The 20,637-nt window shown below is 48.9% G+C and overlaps 2 protein-coding genes across 10 annotated transcripts in view; both read left to right on the top strand.

The window, feature by feature from the left end:
• LOC123398318 (fructose-bisphosphate aldolase-lysine N-methyltransferase, chloroplastic) overlaps positions 1-20,637 on the top strand; it is a 68,532-nt gene that overhangs the window by 29,855 nt on the left and 18,040 nt on the right. For 6 of the 9 annotated variants that reach the window (XM_045092798.1, XR_006610137.1, XR_006610133.1 and 3 more), the window contains exons 6-11: positions 4,114-4,268; positions 4,411-4,495; positions 4,568-4,654; positions 4,730-4,849; positions 6,185-6,286; positions 6,363-6,531. In XM_045092798.1, coding sequence (XP_044948733.1) covers positions 4,114-4,268; positions 4,411-4,495; positions 4,568-4,654; positions 4,730-4,849; positions 6,185-6,286; positions 6,363-6,530 — 717 coding nt within the window. In that variant the 3' untranslated portion in view covers position 6,531. Of the gene's footprint in view, positions 1-4,113; positions 4,269-4,410; positions 4,496-4,567; positions 4,655-4,729; positions 4,850-6,184; positions 6,287-6,362; positions 6,532-6,823; positions 6,917-7,035; positions 7,426-17,422; positions 17,645-20,637 lie in introns of those variants that run through there. The other 3 variants (XR_006610136.1, XM_045092799.1, XM_045092800.1) reach the window with 3 other exon arrangements.
• On the top strand, positions 9,632-10,627 carry LOC123398319. Its single transcript, XM_045092801.1, has one exon. It carries the CDS (start codon positions 9,956-9,958, stop codon positions 10,259-10,261), a length of 306 nt encoding a protein of 101 aa, XP_044948736.1. The 5' UTR covers positions 9,632-9,955; the 3' UTR covers positions 10,262-10,627.

Here is a 20,637-nt window from a genome sequence, read left to right as displayed (position 1 = left end):
TTTACCAAGTGGACTGAAGTTGTGCGTGTCGCCAAGGTCACCGCAAATACTGCGATCAAACTCTTCAGAGGAATTGTGTGTTTCTTCAGAGTTCCCAACCATGCCATTACTAATACCAACACCCAATTCACCAACGTCGTGTCCACCGAGTACCGCGAGGAGCTTGGGATCAGGTTGTGCTTTGCCTTCATCACTCATCCGAGCAACAACGGGCAGGCAGAGCGAGCTAACACACTGATCCTTGAAAGGCACAAGACTAGGAATTTTAACACTCAAGAAAAGCGGCATGCAATGGGTCGATGCGCTCCCTTCAGCGTTGTGGTCGATTGAAACACCTTTCACCCTAGTGTGTGGGACGGAGGCTGTCCTCCAGCCCGAATTCACTTTTGGATCACCTCGTGTCAAGCCTATGTGGAAGAGGAGCAACAAAAACAACAAAAACAACAACAACAACAAAGCCTTTAGTCCTAAACAAGTTGGGGTTGGCTAGAGGTGAAACCCATAAGATATCGCGACCAACTCATGGTTCTGGCACATGGATAGCAAGCTTCCACGCACCCCTGTCCATGGCTAGTTCTTTGGTGACGATCCAATCCTTTAGATCTCTCTTTACGGACTCTTCCCATGTCAAGTTCGGTCTACCCCGGCCTCTCTTGACATTATCAGCGTGCTTTAGCCGTCCGCTATGCACTGGGGCTTTTGGAGGCCTGCGCTGAATATGCCCAAACCATCTCAGACGATGTTGGACAAGCTTCTCTTCAATTGGCGCTACCCAAACTCAATCTCATATATCATCATTCCGGATTCGGTCCTTCCTTGTGTGGCCACACATCCATCTCAACATGCGCATCTCCGCCACACCTAGCTGTTGCACATGTCGCCTTTTAGTCGGCCAACACTCAACGCCATACAACGTTGCGGGTCGAACCGCTGTCCTATAGAACTTGCCTTTTAGCTTTTGTGGCACCCTCTTGTCACAGAGAATGCCAGAAGCTTGGCGCCACTTCATCCATCCGGCTTTAATTCGATGGTTCACATCTTCATTGATATTCCCATCCTTCTACAACATCGACGCCAAATAACGAAAGGTGTCCTTCTGAGGTACCGCCTGCCCATCAAGGCTAACATCCCCCTCCTCCTCGTGCTTAGTAGTACTGAAAGCGCACCTCATGTACTTCGTCTTAGTCCTACTAACTCTAAAACCTTTCGATTCCAAGGTTTGCCTCCATACCTCCAACTTTCTGTTGGCCCCCGTCCGACTATCATCGACTAGCACCACATCGTCCGCAAAGATCATACACCATGAGATATCTCCTTGTATATCCCTTGTGACCTCATCCATCACCAAGGCAAAAAGATAAGGGCTCAAAGTTGACCCCTGATGCAGTCCTATCTTAATCGGGAAGTCATCAGTGTCACCATCACTTGTTCGAACACTTGTCACAACATTATCGTACATGTCCTTGATGAGGGTAATGTACTTTGCTGCGACTTTGTGTTTCTCCAAGGCCCACCACATAACATTCCGCGGTATCTTATCATAGGCCTTCTCCAACTCAATGAACACCATATGCAAGTCCTTCTTTTGCTCCCTATCTCTCCATAAGTTGTCGTACCAAGAAAATGGCTTCCATGGTCGACCTCCCAGGCATGAAACCAAACTGCTTTTTGGTTATGCTTGTCAGTCTTCTTAAACGGTGCTCAATGACTCTTTACCATGGCTTCATTGTATGACTCATCAATTTAATTCCATGGTAATTAGTAGAACTCTGAACACCCCCCTTGTTCTTGAAGATTGGTACTAATATACTCCATCTCCATTCTTCTGGCATCTTGTTTGATCAAAAAATGAGGTTGAAAAGTTTGGTTAGCCATACTATCGCTATGTCCCCGAGGCCTCTCCACACCTCAATGGGGATACAATCAGGGCCCATCGCCTTGCCTCCTTTCATCCTCTTTAAAGCCTCCTCGACCTCCGACTCCTGGATTCGCCGCACAAAACGCCTGCTAGTATCATCAAAGGAGTCGTCCAGATCAATGTTAGAGCTCTCACTCTCCCCATTGAACAACTTGTCAAAGCACTCCCGCCATCTGTGCTTAATCTCCTCCTTCACCAGGTGTTGCTCTACTTCGTCTTTGATGCACTTGATTTGGTCAACATTCCTCGTCTTCCTCTCTTGAATCTTGGCCATCTTATAGATATCCCTTTCGCCTTCCTTCGTGTCTAACCGTTGGTAGAGGTCCGCATACGCCCGACCCCTTGCTTCACTCACAGCTCGCTTTGCGGCCTTCTTTGCCATCTTGTACTTCTCTATGTTGTCTACACTCTCATCCAGATATAGGCGTCTGAAACAATCTTTCTTGTCCTTAATTGCCTTCTGGACATCATCGTTCCACCACCAGGTATCTTTAGCTTCTCTTCTACTTCCCGTGGACACTCCAAACTCCTCTGAGGCCACCTTACGAATGCAAGTCGCCATCTTCATCCACATGTTGTCTGCATCACCTCCTTCCTCCCAAGGGCCCTCCTTAATGACCCTGTCCTTAAACGCCTGAGCTACCTCCCCCTTGAGCTTCCACCACTTCGTTCTAGCGACTTTGGCACGCTTGTCCCGCTGGACGCGAATCCGAAAGCGGAAGTCAACAACCACAAGCTTATGCTGAGGGACAACACTCTCTCCACGTATCACCTTACAGTCTAGGCATGCACGCCTGTCTTCTCTTTTGGAGAGGATGAAATCAATCTGGTTAGAGTGTTGCCCATTATTGTAAGTCACTAGATGTGATTCTCTCTTCTTAAAGAAGATGTTAGCTATGATCACGTTGTAGGCTAGCGCAAAGCTTAAGACGTCTTCTCCTTCTTGATTCCTTATGCCATAGCCAAATCCCCCATGCACCCCTTCAAAACTTGTGTTAGATGTGCCCACGTGGCCATTGAGGTCTCCTCCTTTGAAGAGCCTCTCGCCAACCGGTACACTCCTAACCATGTCCTCCAAGCCTTCCCAGAACTCCCTCTTGGTGTTCTCATTGTGGCTTACTTGCACGGCATACACACTGATAACATTGAGAACTAAGTCCCCAACTACCAGCTTGACAAGGATAATCCGGTCCCCACGTCTCTTGACGTCTACCACTCCATACTTGAGGCTCTTGCTGATCAAGATGCCTATACCATTTCTGTTTGCAACCGTCCCCATGTACCACAGCTTGAAGCCGGTACCCTCCACCTCCTTCGCTTTCTGTGCCCTCCATTTGGTCTCTTGGACGCAAAGGATATCAACGCCTCTCCTCACCGCTGTATCAACTACCTCCCGAAGCTTACCTGTCAGAGACCCTATGTTCCAGCTACCTAAGCGAATCCTCCTAGGCTCGGTTAGCTTCCTTACCCTTCGCACTCGTCGAGTCAAATGCGAAGGCTGCTCATTTTCCACTACACCCGGGTGCCGATGTAGCGCGCCACTAAGGATGCGACGACCCGATCCTTGCTCACTTGCGACCGTATCCAGATCACGATACGGACGTGGATGGTGGAATGGGTACAGTGGTGGTACGGTTGAGACGACACTACCGCGGACAGTTGCTAGATTCTGGGTAAACGACCGATGGTTGAGGTGCTGCGCGACTCGGGAGAAGCGCTGGTGCGAGCTGACTCTGCCACGCCATGTCGCGTTCGTGGCCATGCGGGATCAGTGCGAGGCAGCGCCTTGGCGGAGTTCGAATATGGTGGCCGCCGACATCGTGGTTGTGGGGAATCTATATGACAGAGGGGGTTGGGCGAGAGAACGGTGCACCTGTTGGGTCCTGGGTGGCTGGGTTAACGAAGGGAGATGAAAGCGATAGGGAGATAGAATCAGGCGAAGCGCACGTACCATGACCGGGAACAAATGGTAGATGAAGTGTTTGAGCGTCACACTAGAAAAATTCGTAAGCTACATATCTTGTTCTTTCTCAGTCAATTCTCAATTATCTCTAGATTATCTTTCCATATTTAGTGCAGAAAATTTGTCTTATTTGCTTAATATTTTGTGTGAGAACAACATTGCATTGCTTGTGATATCTCCAAAACCAAACTGCATTTCATTGACTTTGTTGTACTTCTTATCTCAAGAGCAGAAGGTTAGTTTAGCACGAAGATTTGCACTAGTTCCCTTGGGCCCACCACTATTGACGTACAAGAGCAACTGCAAAGCAATGCTGACAGCTGTTGATGGTTCTGTTCGATTGCTGGTTGATCGGCCATACAAAGCAGGAGAACCAATAATCGTTTGGTATTATGTTTGCTTCAGTGCATTGATATTCTTGTCCCCATTCATTATATTTGGCAATTAGGATGCTGATTTTAATTTATGTTGTAGACAGATCTCATGTACTGTTCTTTTATGCAATGATTTCACATATATAATTATCCAGGTGTGGGCCACAACCAAACTCCAGGTTGCTTCTCAATTATGGTTTTGTTGATGAGGACAATCCATATGACCGCATAGCAATCGAGGTGGACTTTCTAGAACTGTTTTACAGTCCTCCTTATTTGGTTGGTGTAACCAAGCCTAAATAATTATCACAGGCATCCCTAAACACTGAAGATCCTCAATACCAAGAGAAGAGAATGGTTGCTCAAAGAAATGGAAAGCTTGCAATCCAAAAATTCCAAGTGGGACTTTCAATTCCTTTTTCCTATTTAGTTGAGAGTAGAATATGTTGAATATTGATATACCTCACTTCTCAGGTCTGTGTAGGCAAAGAGAAGGAAACTATTTCTGAAATGCTGCCATACTTGAGACTAGGATACATTTCAGATCCAGATGAAATGCAATGTATACTTTCGTCGGAAGGTGATACATGTCCAGTAAGCCAGCTTACCATCCATGATGTTGCAACATATTGCATTTGATAAATTACTATTTGATATCTAGATTGCCGTGAATGGTGTTCGACCTATATGGGGTAGTTCCTATTATTTTATATCAAGCTCAACTTGTACCTCAGGTGGTTTACACACAGGCTTACTTTAGTTAACCGTGGCCGAGCAAAGTGAACAACCACTTAGATGTTGTCAAATACCGTGGAAAAAATATAGGAGCGACATTGATAACAATGCAATGCCATGCACCAAACGATTAAACAAATACTACTCCATGTGTGTGTGTGTGTGTATATATAACTCATTCTACACCCTGGGTGATGAATAGTGTTACTATACTTTCTGTACTCCTGGGTGTATGTACTCCCATTCTTAATATACTTCATATACGCATTGGTTATACCTCTTTATCATTTTCAATATACTTCATTAAATATTGTAAGATACCTCAATATGAGTTTTGTTGAAAAAATATCAGTTGCGACGTACTCTTTATAATATACTTTTTCACGTATAAACAAAGCAGTATATACGTAAACCTTTAAAAATATGTAAACTCACATGAATTTTTTCATGAAACTCACTTTAAGGTATCTAGTAATTACTAATGAAGTATATTAAAAATAATATTGAGGTATAAAAGACTCATCTATGTGGTACATGAGGAGCGGGAGTACGTACTCCCAAAAGTACATAGTCATTTTCCTATATATATATATCAAATGTAACCCTTTGAAGTCGCCTTCTGTTTACTCAGGTTTATATGAGGCTTCTATTTGGAATGTTCGGTTTAGATCTTCCAAGTTGAATAAAGTATTATTCCCTAAAGTAACCAACCCGTTCATGCCCCGCATATTGCTTATAAGCCTTTAAACTGGTGCTAGGCCAAGCCAGAACTGGTTTGGTTTTGCAGAAAATTCGAAATACAAATTTTCCCTTTGGTTGAAATTTTAGCGAGAGATTGAAGACATCACAACATGTAATCTGGAAATTGGTTTTACTTTTGAAGCCTTTTCTTGGCATGCTCAAGATCCTAGTCAAGTAAAGATCTCCACCTCACTTACAGTTAGATCTTTTGTACTGGATTATATCTGGTTGAGATTAACCACTGAAATGAAATGAACGGTGGCTGGGACACTAGGCAGCATCATTTATCTGCATTACTCTGAGTGAAACTAGGGATATATATTCTCAATGATCTATGTGACTTCTTGTCAATATAGAGGAAAAACTGCCAACCAAGATACGTTCTGATAATCCGTATTATGGCATGATAGTTTGTATAATATGCGACATGTCATCTAAAACTGCTATTCATAGGTTAGTCCTTGCTCAGAGCGAGCTGTACTGGACCAACTTGTTGTGTACCTGAAATCAAGATTGGCTGGTTATCCGACTAATTTGGATGAGGATGAAGCAATGGTAACGAGCCGTGAGATCTTGTGTATATTTTCCTCATTTCTCTGTTACATTACTGAACTGCTTTGGTGTTTGCCAGTTGGCCGATGGCAGTTTGGAACCAAAGAAAGAAGTTGCTACTAGACTTGTAAGGTTAGAGAAGAAAATGCTGCATGGCTGTCTTGAGGCTGCTAACGAGTTCATAAGTGGCTTGCCTGATCATACCGTGTCACCTTGCCCTGCACTATATGCTCCTGAATTGAAATAAGGTATCATTCACAATGCTCAGTATGCTTTTATAAAGTTTGTTATATATCACCACAAATTATGTTGGATATATGTATACAATCTGGTTCATTTAAATACCTCCCAAAGTACCGGATCTTCCACAAGATCATGAAGGCAGTGCGAGTTTTGCTTAGTTTTCTGCTGCAAAGAATAAGTGTGAGTTGCTCACGTAAAACCTGGCGTCAGATCAGCTCGTCTGCTTCTTGCTCCCTCCTCTGTTCTTTGTATCACGCTCCTAATGGTTCTTCCTCTCATCACCGTGGCCATTCTCAGAAGACACTTCAATGATGGGCTTGTTCATGCTGAATGCACAAAGACAGAAAGTTCTGGCACAAATGGCTTTGTGAAAATGCTCGACACACCTTGGTAACTCAGAGCATCTTGTGCATTGTTCTAGCCTGCACCGTCACCACCTTGTTCGTACAAATAAAATCAGGATTAGATCACCCAAGAACTAGATAATTTCTTATAAGACATTACCACAGGTCTGATCAAGAAATGGGGAACAAGAGACCATCAGCAACGCCTCATGTATCTATTGTGATTCCAAGTTGTGTACCATGTATATCATGGCGGATGGGGTCTCCTCCCCATCAAACAATGCAACTGTTGGGTGGATGGCAGCATGGCGTCATGACAGCAGAGACCACCTGTCTCTCTGGCGACAGGAAAGGAGGCCAACACATAACCAGCTTAGATCATTGAAGCATTGGTGTTGGAGAGGTTTGGGAACTTCAAGTGCTACATAAGTGAACCCAAATATTTTGATGGTTTATGTATCCGAGTTAATTGCATAAAACTACCACAATTGAGGCTAGGTTAACAAATTGGTACCACCTTTTTTTTCTTTCAAATCAGTACCGGTTCTGTGTCTAGGCGTCACAGATTGCATTGGTTGCTACTTGACCTTGTTTCGACAGAAATACTGACCAATGGGGCTCACTAGATGTGGAATGGGAGGCATGCGCCTGTGCTAACTAGGACAACATTGAGTCTCTCTCTCCAGCAAGGCGATGGCATCATGGCAAGGCGAATCTGAGTGGTGGCAGCCATGGCGGGGGCGCGAGTGTTGGCTCATGGCACTTACGACAAATGCCACAAACAATAGCGGCTCCGCCTCTGATGCCTATCCAATAGCGTCGTCATCCGACATCAGGATGAATGGAGGTTGTGCCACGCCAATGATGTCATGCGCCGAGCCGCTTGCCGGGGTCCTTGTAGGATCGAAAGTATGTCTAGAGGGGGGCGGGTGATTAGACTACTTGACAAGATAATTTTTTTGCCTTTTCCCAATTTTACTTGAGAGGCAGCTACGACAGTTATAACAGGTCAAGTACACCCTACACATGGAGTTCTAATAGTATTGCAGCGGAAAGTAAAACATGCAAGTGTAAAGTAGAGGAGTAAGGTAGGGAGATCAAACGCATGAGGTTGACACGACGATTTTTGGCATGGTTCCGATAGGTGGCGTTATCGTATGCCCATGTTAGTGGAGACTTCAACACATGGAGGGTAAAGGCTGCGAGAGTTCACACAGGGCTCCATCCACAAGGGGTCCACAAAGAAGCGGCCTTGTCTATTCCATGACGGCTTACGTCCACACAGGACTAGCCTCACTCACGATATAGATCTTCACGAAGTAGGCGATCTCCTTGCCCTTACAAACATCTTTGTTCAACTCCACAACACACAGTAAGAGGCTCCCAAACGACACCTAACCAATCTAGGGGCAACACCCTTCAAAAGGTAATAGATGTGGTAGATCAATGAACTCCTTGCTCTTGTGCTTCTAAAGGTAGTCTCCTCAACACAAATCACTCTCTCACAGAATATGCATGGGTAGGAGAGGTTGATTTGGTGGAAAGCAGTTTGGGGATTCTAGAGATCAAGTTTCAAATGATTGGATTGGAATATCTTGGTCTCAACACATGAGTAGGTGGTTCTCTCTCAGAAAATGGATCTGGAAATGAAGTGCGTGTTCCGAGTGCTTCTCCCACGAATGAGAGGTGGGTGAAGGGGTATATATAGGTAACAACCAAAATCCAACCGTTACACACAAAAGTGCAAACTCGGTGGTACCGACTAGTACTAAAAGTGTGAACTTTGAATCTCGGTGAGACCGATATATAGAACTCGGTGGCACAAAATAGGTGACTAACGGCCAGATGACCAAACTCGGTGACACCGATACTCAAACTTGGAAATTTTGATTTTGTGTATCTTGGCAACAGAATGTTGGTAACACTGAACTCGGTACTTCCGATGCAGTTTCGGTTGCACCGATTTGGTGGGAATGGCTAGGGTTCTGTTTGAGGTTCAAACTCGGTGGGTCCGAAGTGGCAATGTTGGTTACACCGAATTTGTGTATGTGGAACTTGACATAGTGGATATGTTGAAAAAATGAGTGTTTGGTGGCTAACTTTGAGCATTTGAGCAATCAGTTCATTTTACTACCTCACCCCCTTTTAATTGTATTGGCTTTCCTATGGACTCAAAAGTGATTTCTCACAAATATAAAATAGAGAGTCTTCTAGCTTGAAGCTTGAGCCAATAATGTTCCTTTCTTGTATCCAGGGGTATCTCCACATAAAACTTGAGCCGTAGCATCTTTTGAACTTTTCTGAAATACACTTGGAAAACACATTAGTCCAATGATGCATATGTTATGATCAATTATCAAAACCACCCTAGGGAGCAATTGTGCTTTCAGTCCTTCTCTAGAAGTGATGTGGTCATGGGTGGCGTCGGCTCGCCTGTCAGCTTCGGCCGGGGATGAACGGTACTCAGCCCCCACGAGCGAGTTTAACTTTGTCAGCACCTTCCGCATGTATGTTGATGAACATGAGGAGGACGACGGGGCAGGAGAGGTCATCCTGTAGGTGGTGGATGTTGGAGCGTTTGCCGTTTGTAGTTGCGCAATACGAGCACGAGCTCTGGGCGTGTGCTGTTCATTGCCACATCACGCTGCTCCTACCATGAATCTAAGACCCCATCACTCTTCTGTTAGAGTATATATAATATAGCCATTTACCCTTTTGTACTTATCCCATTGTATAAGGGGTTTCCTGTATATATTCCACACCTGTACATGTATATATATCAGCCTATGGCCTCGTGGGAATACAAGTTGCATATTCCTAACATGGTATTAGAGCCTTAGGGTTTTTCCTTTGCACACGCAACTTGTGCTCCGTTCCAATCCCTTGTCCACGCAGACGCCGGATCTCGTTGCTGCTGCCCAATCTGCTGCTGCTGCCGGATCTCCTCCAGCTGCTTCCTCTCTCCCCACAGCCGGATCTCCTCCTGCTGCTTCCTCTCTCCCCGCAGCCAGGTCTCCTCTAGTCTCCCGACGCAGTCAACGATCTAGCTGCAAGGACTCCCCATCGCCAGCTCCAACGACTTCAGATGGAGTCGCTGCCAGGGCTGGATCTCGTCGGATCTTCCTGCCGGCCCTCCCTGCTGCTGCTGCTGTTCCGGTCTCCGCCGGATCCCGGCGTCCCGTCGCCGTTCCCGTCGGCTCCCGCCGTCCCGTCGCCGTTCCAGCCGCCGCTGTCCCGCCGGATCCTGCCGCCGGCCTCTGTTTCCGTCAGATCTCGCCGCCGGACCTCCCTGCTGGCCCTCCCGCTCCAGTTTTCGCCGCCCCCATCGCTGGATCTCACTGGCCCTCTCCGTCTCTTTTGCTGCTACTGCTATCGCGTGATAGCTGCTTAGTCCGGGGACCGCAAAAAAAAAAAAAAGAAAAGAAAAGAAAAGATGTTTCCCTCGGGTTTGCATGTCCCTTGCTGCCTGATGGCTCTTGCTGCTCCCGTCTCGCATCTGGGTCGTTCCTCGACACTTGATGCTCGTTCGTTTGTATCGCCGTCCCTTTCGGCGTCTTCCGCAGGCTGTGGTGGTAGCTTTACTGCTGCTCCTCCTGCGAGCTTCACAGATGATGATTGTCGCTATTCCTCGACACGTCTCGCGACTTTCATCGGTTGTACTGGTGCACATGACTCCATCGACTGTGCTTCGCACACGCGTCTACCCTTGGCGCTTGTCTGCATACGGCCTCGTCTTCACCACCGGCCTTTGCAGACGATACTGGTCATGCTACATCGTCACACTTAGCGGCTTCCACAGGTGGTGGTGCCCGCTTCTCTCCCAGTGCTATTACGCCGCCTACTTCAGCTGTGTACTTCACCGAGGAGATTGCGCGCCTTCGCGCCTTGCTGATTGCATCCGACTCTCTGTTATCGGGTGCATCTACATCGACATCTTCAGTTGTGCCCCTGACTGAGCAGGAGATTGTGCGATTTTGATGCCTGATAGCTCCATCTTTTGGTTCTTCATCGACAGGGTCTGTTGGTTCTGCTACAGACTCTTCTAGCATTGTGAGACCACCTTCTACACAAGCAGGTACATCCCCATGGATTCATATGACTCATGATTCATCAACTCCGTCATCTAGTCGACCTCTCGATTCTCCTGTTCATGTTCTTACTGCTGATGGCACTTCTCTCCCGGTTACTGGTCGAGGCACTCTTAGCACTGCATCTTTTCATGTTCCCGATGTTGCTCATGTTCCTCGGCTTACCATGCAGCTCATTTCTGGTGGTCAGATTGCTGACTCTGGTTGCAGGGTCATTCTTGACTTTGACTCATGTTCAGTTCTGGACCGTCACACTGGTGCTTTCTTGGTGCTTGCCCCCGACGCCGTGACTCTCAGGGTCTCTGGGAGCTTGACTGGCTTCACCTTCCATCCACTGCCACCACAGCCAGTCCCTCCACCTCTGTTGCCTTGTCTACCAGTTCTTTTCAGCAGTGGCATCATCGCCTTGGTCACTTATGTGGCTCTCGTCTCTCATCCTTAGTTCAACGTGGTCTTCTTGGATCCGTCTTTGGCGGTGTGTCTTTAGACTGTCAGGGTTGTCGGCTTGGTAAACATGTTCAGTTACCTTATCCTCATAGCGAGACTGTGTCTCAGCGTCCTTTTGACCTTGTTCACTCTGATGTATGGGGTCTAGCTCCCTTTGCTTCGAAGGGATGTCATCGCTACTATATTATCTTTATAGATGATTCCTTTCGACATACGTGGATATATTTCGTGTCTTCTCGTAGTGAGGTCTTATCTATCTATAAGCGTTTTACAGCCATGGTTCACACTCAGTTCTCTTCGCCTATTCGAGTGTTTCGTGCTGACTCTGGTGGAGAGTGTATGTCCAAGATGTTGCGTGGATTTCTTGCTGAGCAGGGTACCCTTGCTCAGTTTTCTTGTCCTGGTGCTCATGCTCGGAACGGCGTGGCTGAGCGCAAGCATCGTCACCTTCTTGAGGCGGCTCGTGCGATGATGATCGCTGCCTCTCTTTCGCCTCACTTTTGGGCTTAGGCTGTTTCCACTTCCACCTATGTCATCAATCTTCGGCCGTCCACTGCTTTGCACGGTGCCGTTCCTTTCGAGCGACTTTTTGATCGTTCTCCCGATTATTCAACGCTTCGTTTGTTTGGTTGTGTTTGCTATGTTCTTCTTGCCCCTCGCGAACGCACGAAACTGACTGCTCAGTCTGTTGAGTGTGTCTTCTTAGGCTATAGTGATGAGCATAAGGGCTACTGTTGTTGGGATCCTATTGGTCGTCGGATGCGTATTTCTCGGGATGTGACTTTTGATGAGTCTCGTCCCTTCGACCCGCGCCGATCTTCCTCGACCTTCTCAGTGGAGGATATCTCTTTCCTCACTTTTCCTAACACACCTCTCATCCCCATCGAGCCTTTGTCTATTCGTTCTGCTACCTCTGGTTCTCCACCTCTTACCGATTTTTGACCACCATCTCCCACGGTTTCCTCACCTAGCATGTCATCGGATTCTGCACCTTCATCTCCGGTGACTTCTTCATCCCCACCCCCGATTCTACCTTGGCGCCTCATCCTTGCATTGTTCCTTTTTTTCCTCAGTGTTACACTTGTCGTTCACGTCATGTGGATACCTCTGCGGATGTGTCGTCCTCCTCGTCTCAGGCTACCTATGGCTTACGTCCTCATCCTCGTCCGCCTGTTGATCGCCTTGGATTTCCCACCGCTGGTGCTGCTGTTCTTGAGCCGACTTCTTATCGTGAGGCTGTTGTTCATCTTGAATGGCAGTTTGCGATGGCAGAGGAGATTGCTGCTCTTGAACGCACTGATACATGGGATCTTGTTTCCCTTCCTCCCGGTGTCCATCCCATCACTTGTAAGTGGGTCTACACGGTTAAGACTCGCTCCGATGGTTCGCTTAAGCGTCACAAAGCTTGTCTTGTGGCTCGTGGCTTTCAGCAGGAGCATGGTTGTGGTTACGACGAGAGTTTTGCTCCTGTGACCCATATGACCACTATTCGTACACGTTTTTCCGTGGCCTCTATATGCCACTGGTCTATATCTCAGCTTGATGTTAAGAATGCCTTTCTTAATGGTGAGCTACGTGAGGAGGTGTACATGCAGTCACCACCTGGGTATTCTACCTGGGTATTCTATTCCCGATGGCATGATATGTCGTCTTCGTCGCTCTCTCTATGGCCTTAAGCAAGCCCCCCGCGCCTGGTTTGAGCGTTTTGCCTCTATGATGACTGCCGCTGGTTTTTCAGCAAGTGCTCATGATCCAACATTGTTTGTCCACCTTTCTCCTCGTGGTTTTTCAGCAAGTGCTCATGATCCAACAATGCACATGATCTTGGGATTGAAGTCTCTTCTACCTCTGATGGCTCTTTTATATCCTAGGAAAAGTATATTCAGGATCTTCTTGCTCGTGCCGCTCTTACTAACGAGCGCATTGTTGAGACTCCCATGGAGCTCAATGTTCACCTCCGTGATACTAATGGTGACCCCCTGCCTGACCCGACGCGTTATCGTCTTCTTGTTGGCAGTCTTGTCTATCTAGCTGTCACTCGTCCGGATATCTCTTATCCGGTTCATATTCTGAGTCAGTTTGTCTCCGCTCCCACATCTGTTCACTATAGTCACCTCCTTCGCGTTCTCCGATATCTTCGGGGCACGATCACTCACTGTCTATTCTTTCCTCGCTCCAGTTCTTTACAGCTTCAGGCCTATTCGGATGCTACGTGGGCTAGTGATCCTTTAGATCGCCGTTCACTTTCTGCTTACTGTGTTTTTCTTGGTGGTTCTCTCATTGCTTGGAAGACGAAGAAACCGACCGCAGTTTCCCGTTCGAGTGCAGAGGCGTGGCGAGCCAACGTGAAAAACCCAGCCACTCTTATGGAGATGAAACCCAAAAGAAACTCGTTGGGGCGTAACCCTCTTAGCGACGCGCCACATCGGAACCCGGGTGTGGTGTCAAATGGGCAAGGGCCGGGCCGTCACCCCCTTGGTGGCGCGCCGTATCTTGATCTGGATACAGTGATAAGTGAGCAAGGGTCGGGTCGCCGCATCCTTAGTGGCGCGCTGCACCGACGCCCCGGTGTAGTGAAAAATGAGCAAGGGTCTTCGCATTTGACTCGACGAGTGCGGAGGGTAAGGAAGTTAGCCGAGCCTAGGAGGATACGCTTAGGTAGCTGGAACGTAGGGTCCCTGACGGGTAAGTTACGGGAGCTAGTTGATACGGCGGTGAGGAGGCGTGTTGATGTCCTATGTGTCCAAGAGACCAAATGGAAGGGACAAAAGGCGAAGGAGGTGGAGGTACATGGGGACAACTTCAAACAAGAATGGAGTAGGCATCTTGGTCAACAAGAGCCTTAGGGATGGAGTTGTGGACATTAAGAGGCAAGGGGATCGGATGATCCTTGTCAAGCTGGTAGTTGGGGACTTAGTCCTCAATGTTATCAGCGCGTATGCCCCGCAAGTAGGCCACAATGAGAGCACCAAGAGGGAGTTCTGGGAAGGCCTGGAGGACTTGGTTAGGAGGGTACCTATTGGTGAGAAGCTCTTCATAGGAGGAGACCTCAATGGCCATGTGGGTACATCTAACACAGGTTTTGAAAGGGTGCATGGGGGCTTTGGCTATGGCATCAGGAACCAAGAAGGAGAAGATGTCCTGAGCTTCGCTCTAGCCTACGACATGGTCGTAGCTAACACCCTCTTTAGGAAGAGAGAATCCCATCTAGTGACGTTCAGTAGTGGTCTACACTCTAGCCAGATTGATTTTGTCCTCTCTAGAAGAGAAGACAGACGCGCTTGCATTGATTGTAAAGCGATACCTGGAGAGAGTGTTGTCCCTCAACATAAGCTTGTGGTTGCTGACTTCCGCTTTAGGATTAGTGTCCAACGGGATAAGCGCGCCAAAGTCGCTAGAACGAAGTGGTGGAAGCTCAAGGGGGAGGCATCCCAGGCTTTCAGGGAGAGGGTCATTAAGGAGGGCCCTTGGGAGGAAGGAGGCGGTGCAAACTTGATGTGGACGAGTATGGCGACCTTCTTGCGGAAGGTCGCTGTAGAGGAGTTTGGGGTGACCAAGGGAAGTAGAAGGGAAGCTAAGGACACTTGGTGGTGGAACGATGAGGTCCAGAAGGTTATTAGGGAGAAGAAGGACTGTTTCAGATGCCTATATCTCGACAGGAGTGCAGCTAACATGGAGAAGTATAAGGTGGCGAAGAAGGCTGCAAAGCGGGCGGTGAGTGAAGCGAGAGGTCGGGCGTATGAGGACCTCTACCAACGTTTAAACACTAAGGAAGGCGAAAGGGACATCTATAAGATGGCCAAGATTAGGGAGAGGAAGACGAGGGATGTCGGCGAAGTCAAATGCATCAAGGACGGAGATGATCAGCTTCTTGTGAAGGATGAGGCGATCAAGCGTAGATGGCGGGAGTACTTTGACAACCTTTACAATGGAGAGGTTGACAACTCTACCATTGAGCTAGACGACTCCTTTGATGTTACCAGCATGTGCTTTGTGCGACGTATCCAGGAGTGTGAGGTTAAGGAGGCGTTAAAAAGGATGAAAGTAGGCAAGGCGATGGGTCCTGATGGTATCCCCATCGAGGTGTGGAGAGGCCTTGGAGACATAGCGATAGTATGGCTAACTAAGCTTTTCAACCTCATTTTTCGGTCAAACAAGATGCCAGAAGAATGGAGGCGGAGTATTTTAGTACCAATCTTTAAGAACAAGGGGGATGTTCAAAGTTGTACTAATTACCGCGGAATCAAGCTGATGAGCCATACTATGAAGCTATGGGAGAGTCATTGAACACCGCTTAAGAAGGTTGACAAGCGTGACCAAAAACCAATTTGGTTTCATGCCTGGGAGGTCTACCATGGAAGCCATCTTCTTGGTACGACAGTTGATGGAGAGATACAGGGAGCAAAAGAAGGACCTTCATATGGTGTTCATTGATTTGGAGAAGGCCTATGATAAGATACCTCGGAATGTTATGTGGTGGGCCTTGGAGAAACACAAAGTCCCAATAAAGTACATTACCCTCATCAAGGATATGTATGATAATGTTGTGACAAGTGTTCGAACAAGTGATGGCGACACCGATGACTTTCCGATTAGAATAGGGCTACACCAAGGGTCAGCTTTGAGCCCTTATCTTTTTGATTTGGTGATGGATGAGGTCACAAGGGATATACAAGGAGATATCTCATGGTGTATGCTCTTTGCGGATGATGTGGTGCTAGTCGATGATAGCCGAACGGGGGTTAATATAAAGTTAGAGTTATGGAGGCGGACTCTAGAATCGAAAGGTTTTAGGCTTAGTAGAACTAAAACTGAATACATGAGGTGCAGTTTTACTGCTACTAGGCACGAGGATGGAGAGGTTAGCCTTGGTGGGCAGGTGGTACCGGAGAGAGACACGTTTCGATATTTGGGGTCCATGTTGCAGAAGGATGGCGATATCGATGAAGACGTGGGCCACCGAATCAAGGCTGGGTGGATGAAGTGGCGCCAAGCTTCTGGCGTACTCTGTGACAAGAGAGTGCCACAAAGGCTAAAAGGCAGGTTTTATTGGACAGCTATCCGACCTGCGATGTTGTATGGCGCGGAGTGTTGGCCAACCAAGAGACGACATATCCAACAGTTAGGTGTAGCAGAGATGTGCATGTTGAGATGGATATGTGGTCACACAAGGAAGGATCGGGTACGGAATGACGATATACGAGAGAGACTTGGGGTAGCACCGATTGAAGAGAAGCTGGTCCAGCATCGTCTCAGATGGTTTGGCCATATTCAACGGAGGCCACCGGAAGCGCCGGTGCAGAGCGGACGGATAAAGCGTGCTGAGAATGTTAAGAGGGGTCGTGGTAGACCAAAGTTGACATGGGAGGAGTCCGTTAAGAGAGACCTGAAGGTTTGGAATATCGACAAAGACTAAGCCATGGACAGGGGTGCGTGGAAGTTAGCTATCCACGTTCCAGAGCCATGACTTGGCTTCGAGATCTTATGGGTTTCAACTCTAGCCTACCCCAACTTGTTTGGGACTGAAAGGCTTGGTTGTTGTTGTTGTTGTCACTACACCTACTCTGCTCTTATCTGACAGTAGAAGTGCTATCAGCATTGCGCGCGATTCTGTGAAGCATGAGCTCACCAAGCATATTGGTGTTGATGCTTTCTATGTGCGCGCTGGTGTGCAGGATCAGGTTATTGCTCTTCAGTATGTGCCTTCCGAGTTACAGTTGGCGGGTTTCCTGACGAAGGCCCAGACTAGAGCGCAACATGGCTTCTATCTCTCCAAACTCAGTGTTGTTCATCCACCATGAGTTTGAGGGGGGGGGGGGGGGGTGTGTTAGAGTATATATTATATAGCCATGTATCCTTTTGTACTTATCCCATTGTATAAGGGGTTTCCTACATATATTCCACACCTGTACATGTATATATATATCAGCCTATGGCCTCATGGGAATACAAGTTGCATATTCCTAACATCTTCCTCCCTATCTCCATTGCTCCCTTATGCTCCATTGTTTATGCAGGAGCAATGCCATGCTCGCCATCCTCGTGTTCTTCCTCCTGAGTTGCAAACTTCCCATGGAGCACCTTGTGTGTATGAAACTGACGCAGCTCAACACTCTTCGCCATCCTCGTGTTCTTCCTCCTGAGTTGCAAACTTCCCATGGAGCACCTTGTGTGTGTGTATGAAACTGACGCAGCTCAACACTCTTGTTCCAGCTCCACCTAATGGTTCCTCGTGCCAACATGCTCCCACGTCTCCTCAATGCCCGATGTGCGTCTCTCGTTTGCTTCCTGTGCTACTCGTTGTTCTACCGCTAGAGCGCACGTATGTAGACGAGCCTGTTCTCGACACTCCCATCTCCACCTTCCCGAGCCAACAGTGAGCTTTCCTGCTGCCTCCCCCCCTTTTTTGAGAAAAAGCAAGAGACTTTGCTTTTCATTGCATTGAAAAGAAAGAGTTTGTTGCTACAATCCTCGTAGGAGGTGGGTTACATAGCACAAGAAAGAGCCTAATGCACGTCCTAGGTTGTCGGCAGTATGGCACGCAGGCCGACTGCTCCAGTACTAACCCAAAGGGCAGCTTCCTCCTTAGCTTTAGTGATGAGGGAGTGTACAGATGGTAGTTCGTTGTCAAAGACGCACCCGTTCCCGTGCTTCTAGATCGTCGATGGCATGAGGAGCGCGATTGAGTCCAAGTCTTTGAGGAGGGGCTTGGGGTGTCTTGGCTAGCTTGCTGCACCAATCCCGAAGCGAGGCTTCATTCCTTGGGGTGCTGATCGTCATTCGTAACCAGGCCAAGATCTCATGCCAAGCTTGTCGTGAGAGGGGGCATTCGAGCAGTAGATGACGGATGGTCTCCGGGGCTTGATCGCAGAGGGGGCACCTAGGGGGTGTGCTAGCCGCGCCACACAGGGCGGTCAGCCGTCCAACATCGATCCTGGTTCGCCAACCAGTGAAAGAACTTCACCTTTTGGGGAGCCCATGATTTCCAGGTCAGCTCCCATGCGTCGCAAGTTGTTGAGCCAGTGAACGTGGCACGGTAGCAGGAATGCGCAGTGTAGACGCCACTCGTGGTCCACTTCCAGATGAGGCGATCCGGTACCTCAGTGCAAAGTTTTGGATTTCGCCCGGAAAAAACGGAAAATGACCGAAATTCGTCAATCTCGTCTGGGCCCGGATTTAGTGCGATCCGGTGAAATAATTTCGGCTTTTTTTGAAATTGCCAGCCCAGCCCACCACCCAAAATAGCCCACATATCCTACCTTGTTGTATAAATACGTGAACTCAGCCAACCCTAACCCTAATTTTTCGTTTTCCTCCCTAGCTGCGTGTGTGTGGCGGCTGCAGGCAATACGTGAAGCTCGAGGCCGGCCGGCGCGCCACTGCCGCGGCCAGCGTCGTCTTCGACAGTCGCCACTCGTCACCCCTCCCCCTTCTCCTTCCGATGGACCTGTGCGACGGCGGCGACCTGGGCTTGGGCGACCGGTGCGATCTCGACAGCGCCCGTGCGCGCGGTGAGCGGGGCGACAGGCGCGACCTCGACGGCGCCCGTGCGCGCGGTGAGCGGGGCGACAGGCGCGACCTCGACGGCGCCCGTGCGCGCGGTGAGCGGGGCGACAGGCGCGACCTCGACAGCGCCCGTGCGCGCGGCGACATGTGCGACGGCGACGGCCGCGACCTCGACGACCCCCGTGCGCGCGGCAACCTGTGCGACGGACGCGACCTCGACGGCGCACGTGCGCGAGGCGACCTGGGCGACTGCCGCGACCTCGACAGTGCACGTTCGCGCGGTGACCTTGGCGACGGCCGCGGCTCTGTGGACCGCATCAGGTCGAGTCTGCAGCACTGGAACATCACCGTCCGCGGCGACCACGGGCAGCCGAGTGGCAAGACAGCACGCCATGATTTGCAAAATTTCAAAAATTATGTCAAATTTCGGACGTTTTTCGTTCAATTTTCGGCCAGTTTTCGTCCCAGTTTTCAATTTTTGGATTTGACTTTTCGTCCGGTTTTTTCCGAAAAAATTCCGAAATTCCGAAATTCGTCTATTTCGCCCAGGACCGGAAAAAAATGCAAAACGAAATCCAAAATTCTGCCTCAGTGAGTGTGAGGCCCTCGACCTTTGCTGGAGCATCAGGTACTGCCCAATCTTGTGCATGTCGATGATGTCCTGAATGTCACGTGCCCAACCATGTGCAAGGAGGCCGTCAACCACTGTCCTCTGTTTTGTGCCGTCTCTTGGGGATGCGTGCGAACATGAGCAGTGCGATTTCACCGATTGCACGCCCATCAATCCAGCGGTCCTCCTAGAATTTGGCCGTGAGTCCATCACCAATCACCATGTAAGTCGACGGGAAGAATAGAGCTAGTTCGTCCGCGAAGAACTGCAGGTCAAGTCTGGACCTGGCGTGGTCGTCGTTAGTGCGAGAGAACCATAACCAATGTAGCCTAAGGGCGAGTCCGGTACACTCCAGGTCTTGTACCCCAAGGCCACCAAGGTCGGGCGCACCATTGGTAGCGGCGCGGCCGGCCAGAGAAAGCCATGTTGTATCTTTTCGAGTTGTTTGAGGATCTTCTTTGGTGGGGCAAACACTAGGAGCTGGTGTATGGGTATCGTGCCCAGGATGGACTTGACGAGCGCAAGATACTCGATGCGATTCATCAATTAGGCTTTCCAAGAGGGAAAGCAACTGGCCGTGCGATCAACAAGGGGCTGGAGTTGTGCGGCCGTAGGACGTCGCAACGTAAGCGGGGTGCCGAGGTAGGAGAAGAGCATCTCGACCATGGAGCACCCAAGTGTCTCGACAACCGGCGCCGCTGCCTCGGGATCACAGTGCAACAACGTCGTCGAGCTCTTCGTGTAGTTGACTCGCAGGCCAGACGCGCTCTCAGAGATCTCAAGTATACCCTTGATGGTCGAGATGTCGCTCGACGATGGGTGGGAAAATAGTACCACGTCGTCGGTGTATAGGAAGATGGGTTGGATGGGGCGTCGTGGGTGCAACTGTTGTAGAATGCCGTCATCGATGGCAGGCTTGATCAGCTGGGCTAGGATGTTGGTGACCAGCGAGCAGAGCTGCGGCGATATTGGGTCGCCCTGGCGCAGCTCGCAACGGTGCCATATCGGGGGGCCCCGGCTCGCCGTTCAGTAGGACTCTGGTGTTGGCTAAGAGAGTAGGATCGCAAGCCACTTAAGGAATCGCTCACCAAAGCCATATTGGCGAAGGGCCTCGAA

The sequence above is a fragment of the Hordeum vulgare genome, chromosome 5H, assembly GCF_904849725.1.
Source record: "Hordeum vulgare subsp. vulgare chromosome 5H, MorexV3_pseudomolecules_assembly, whole genome shotgun sequence".
NCBI lineage: Eukaryota > Viridiplantae > Streptophyta > Magnoliopsida > Poales > Poaceae > Hordeum > Hordeum vulgare.
Note: the sequence above shows the minus strand (reverse complement) of the source record. Positions and strands in the feature narration are given on the sequence as shown.

Bases quoted from the DNA above. Each gene is read 5' to 3' on its own strand.
- LOC123398319 (XM_045092801.1), top strand. From the start codon at position 9,956: ATGGAGTCGCTGCCAGGGCTGGATCTCGTCGGATCTTCCTGCCGGCCC.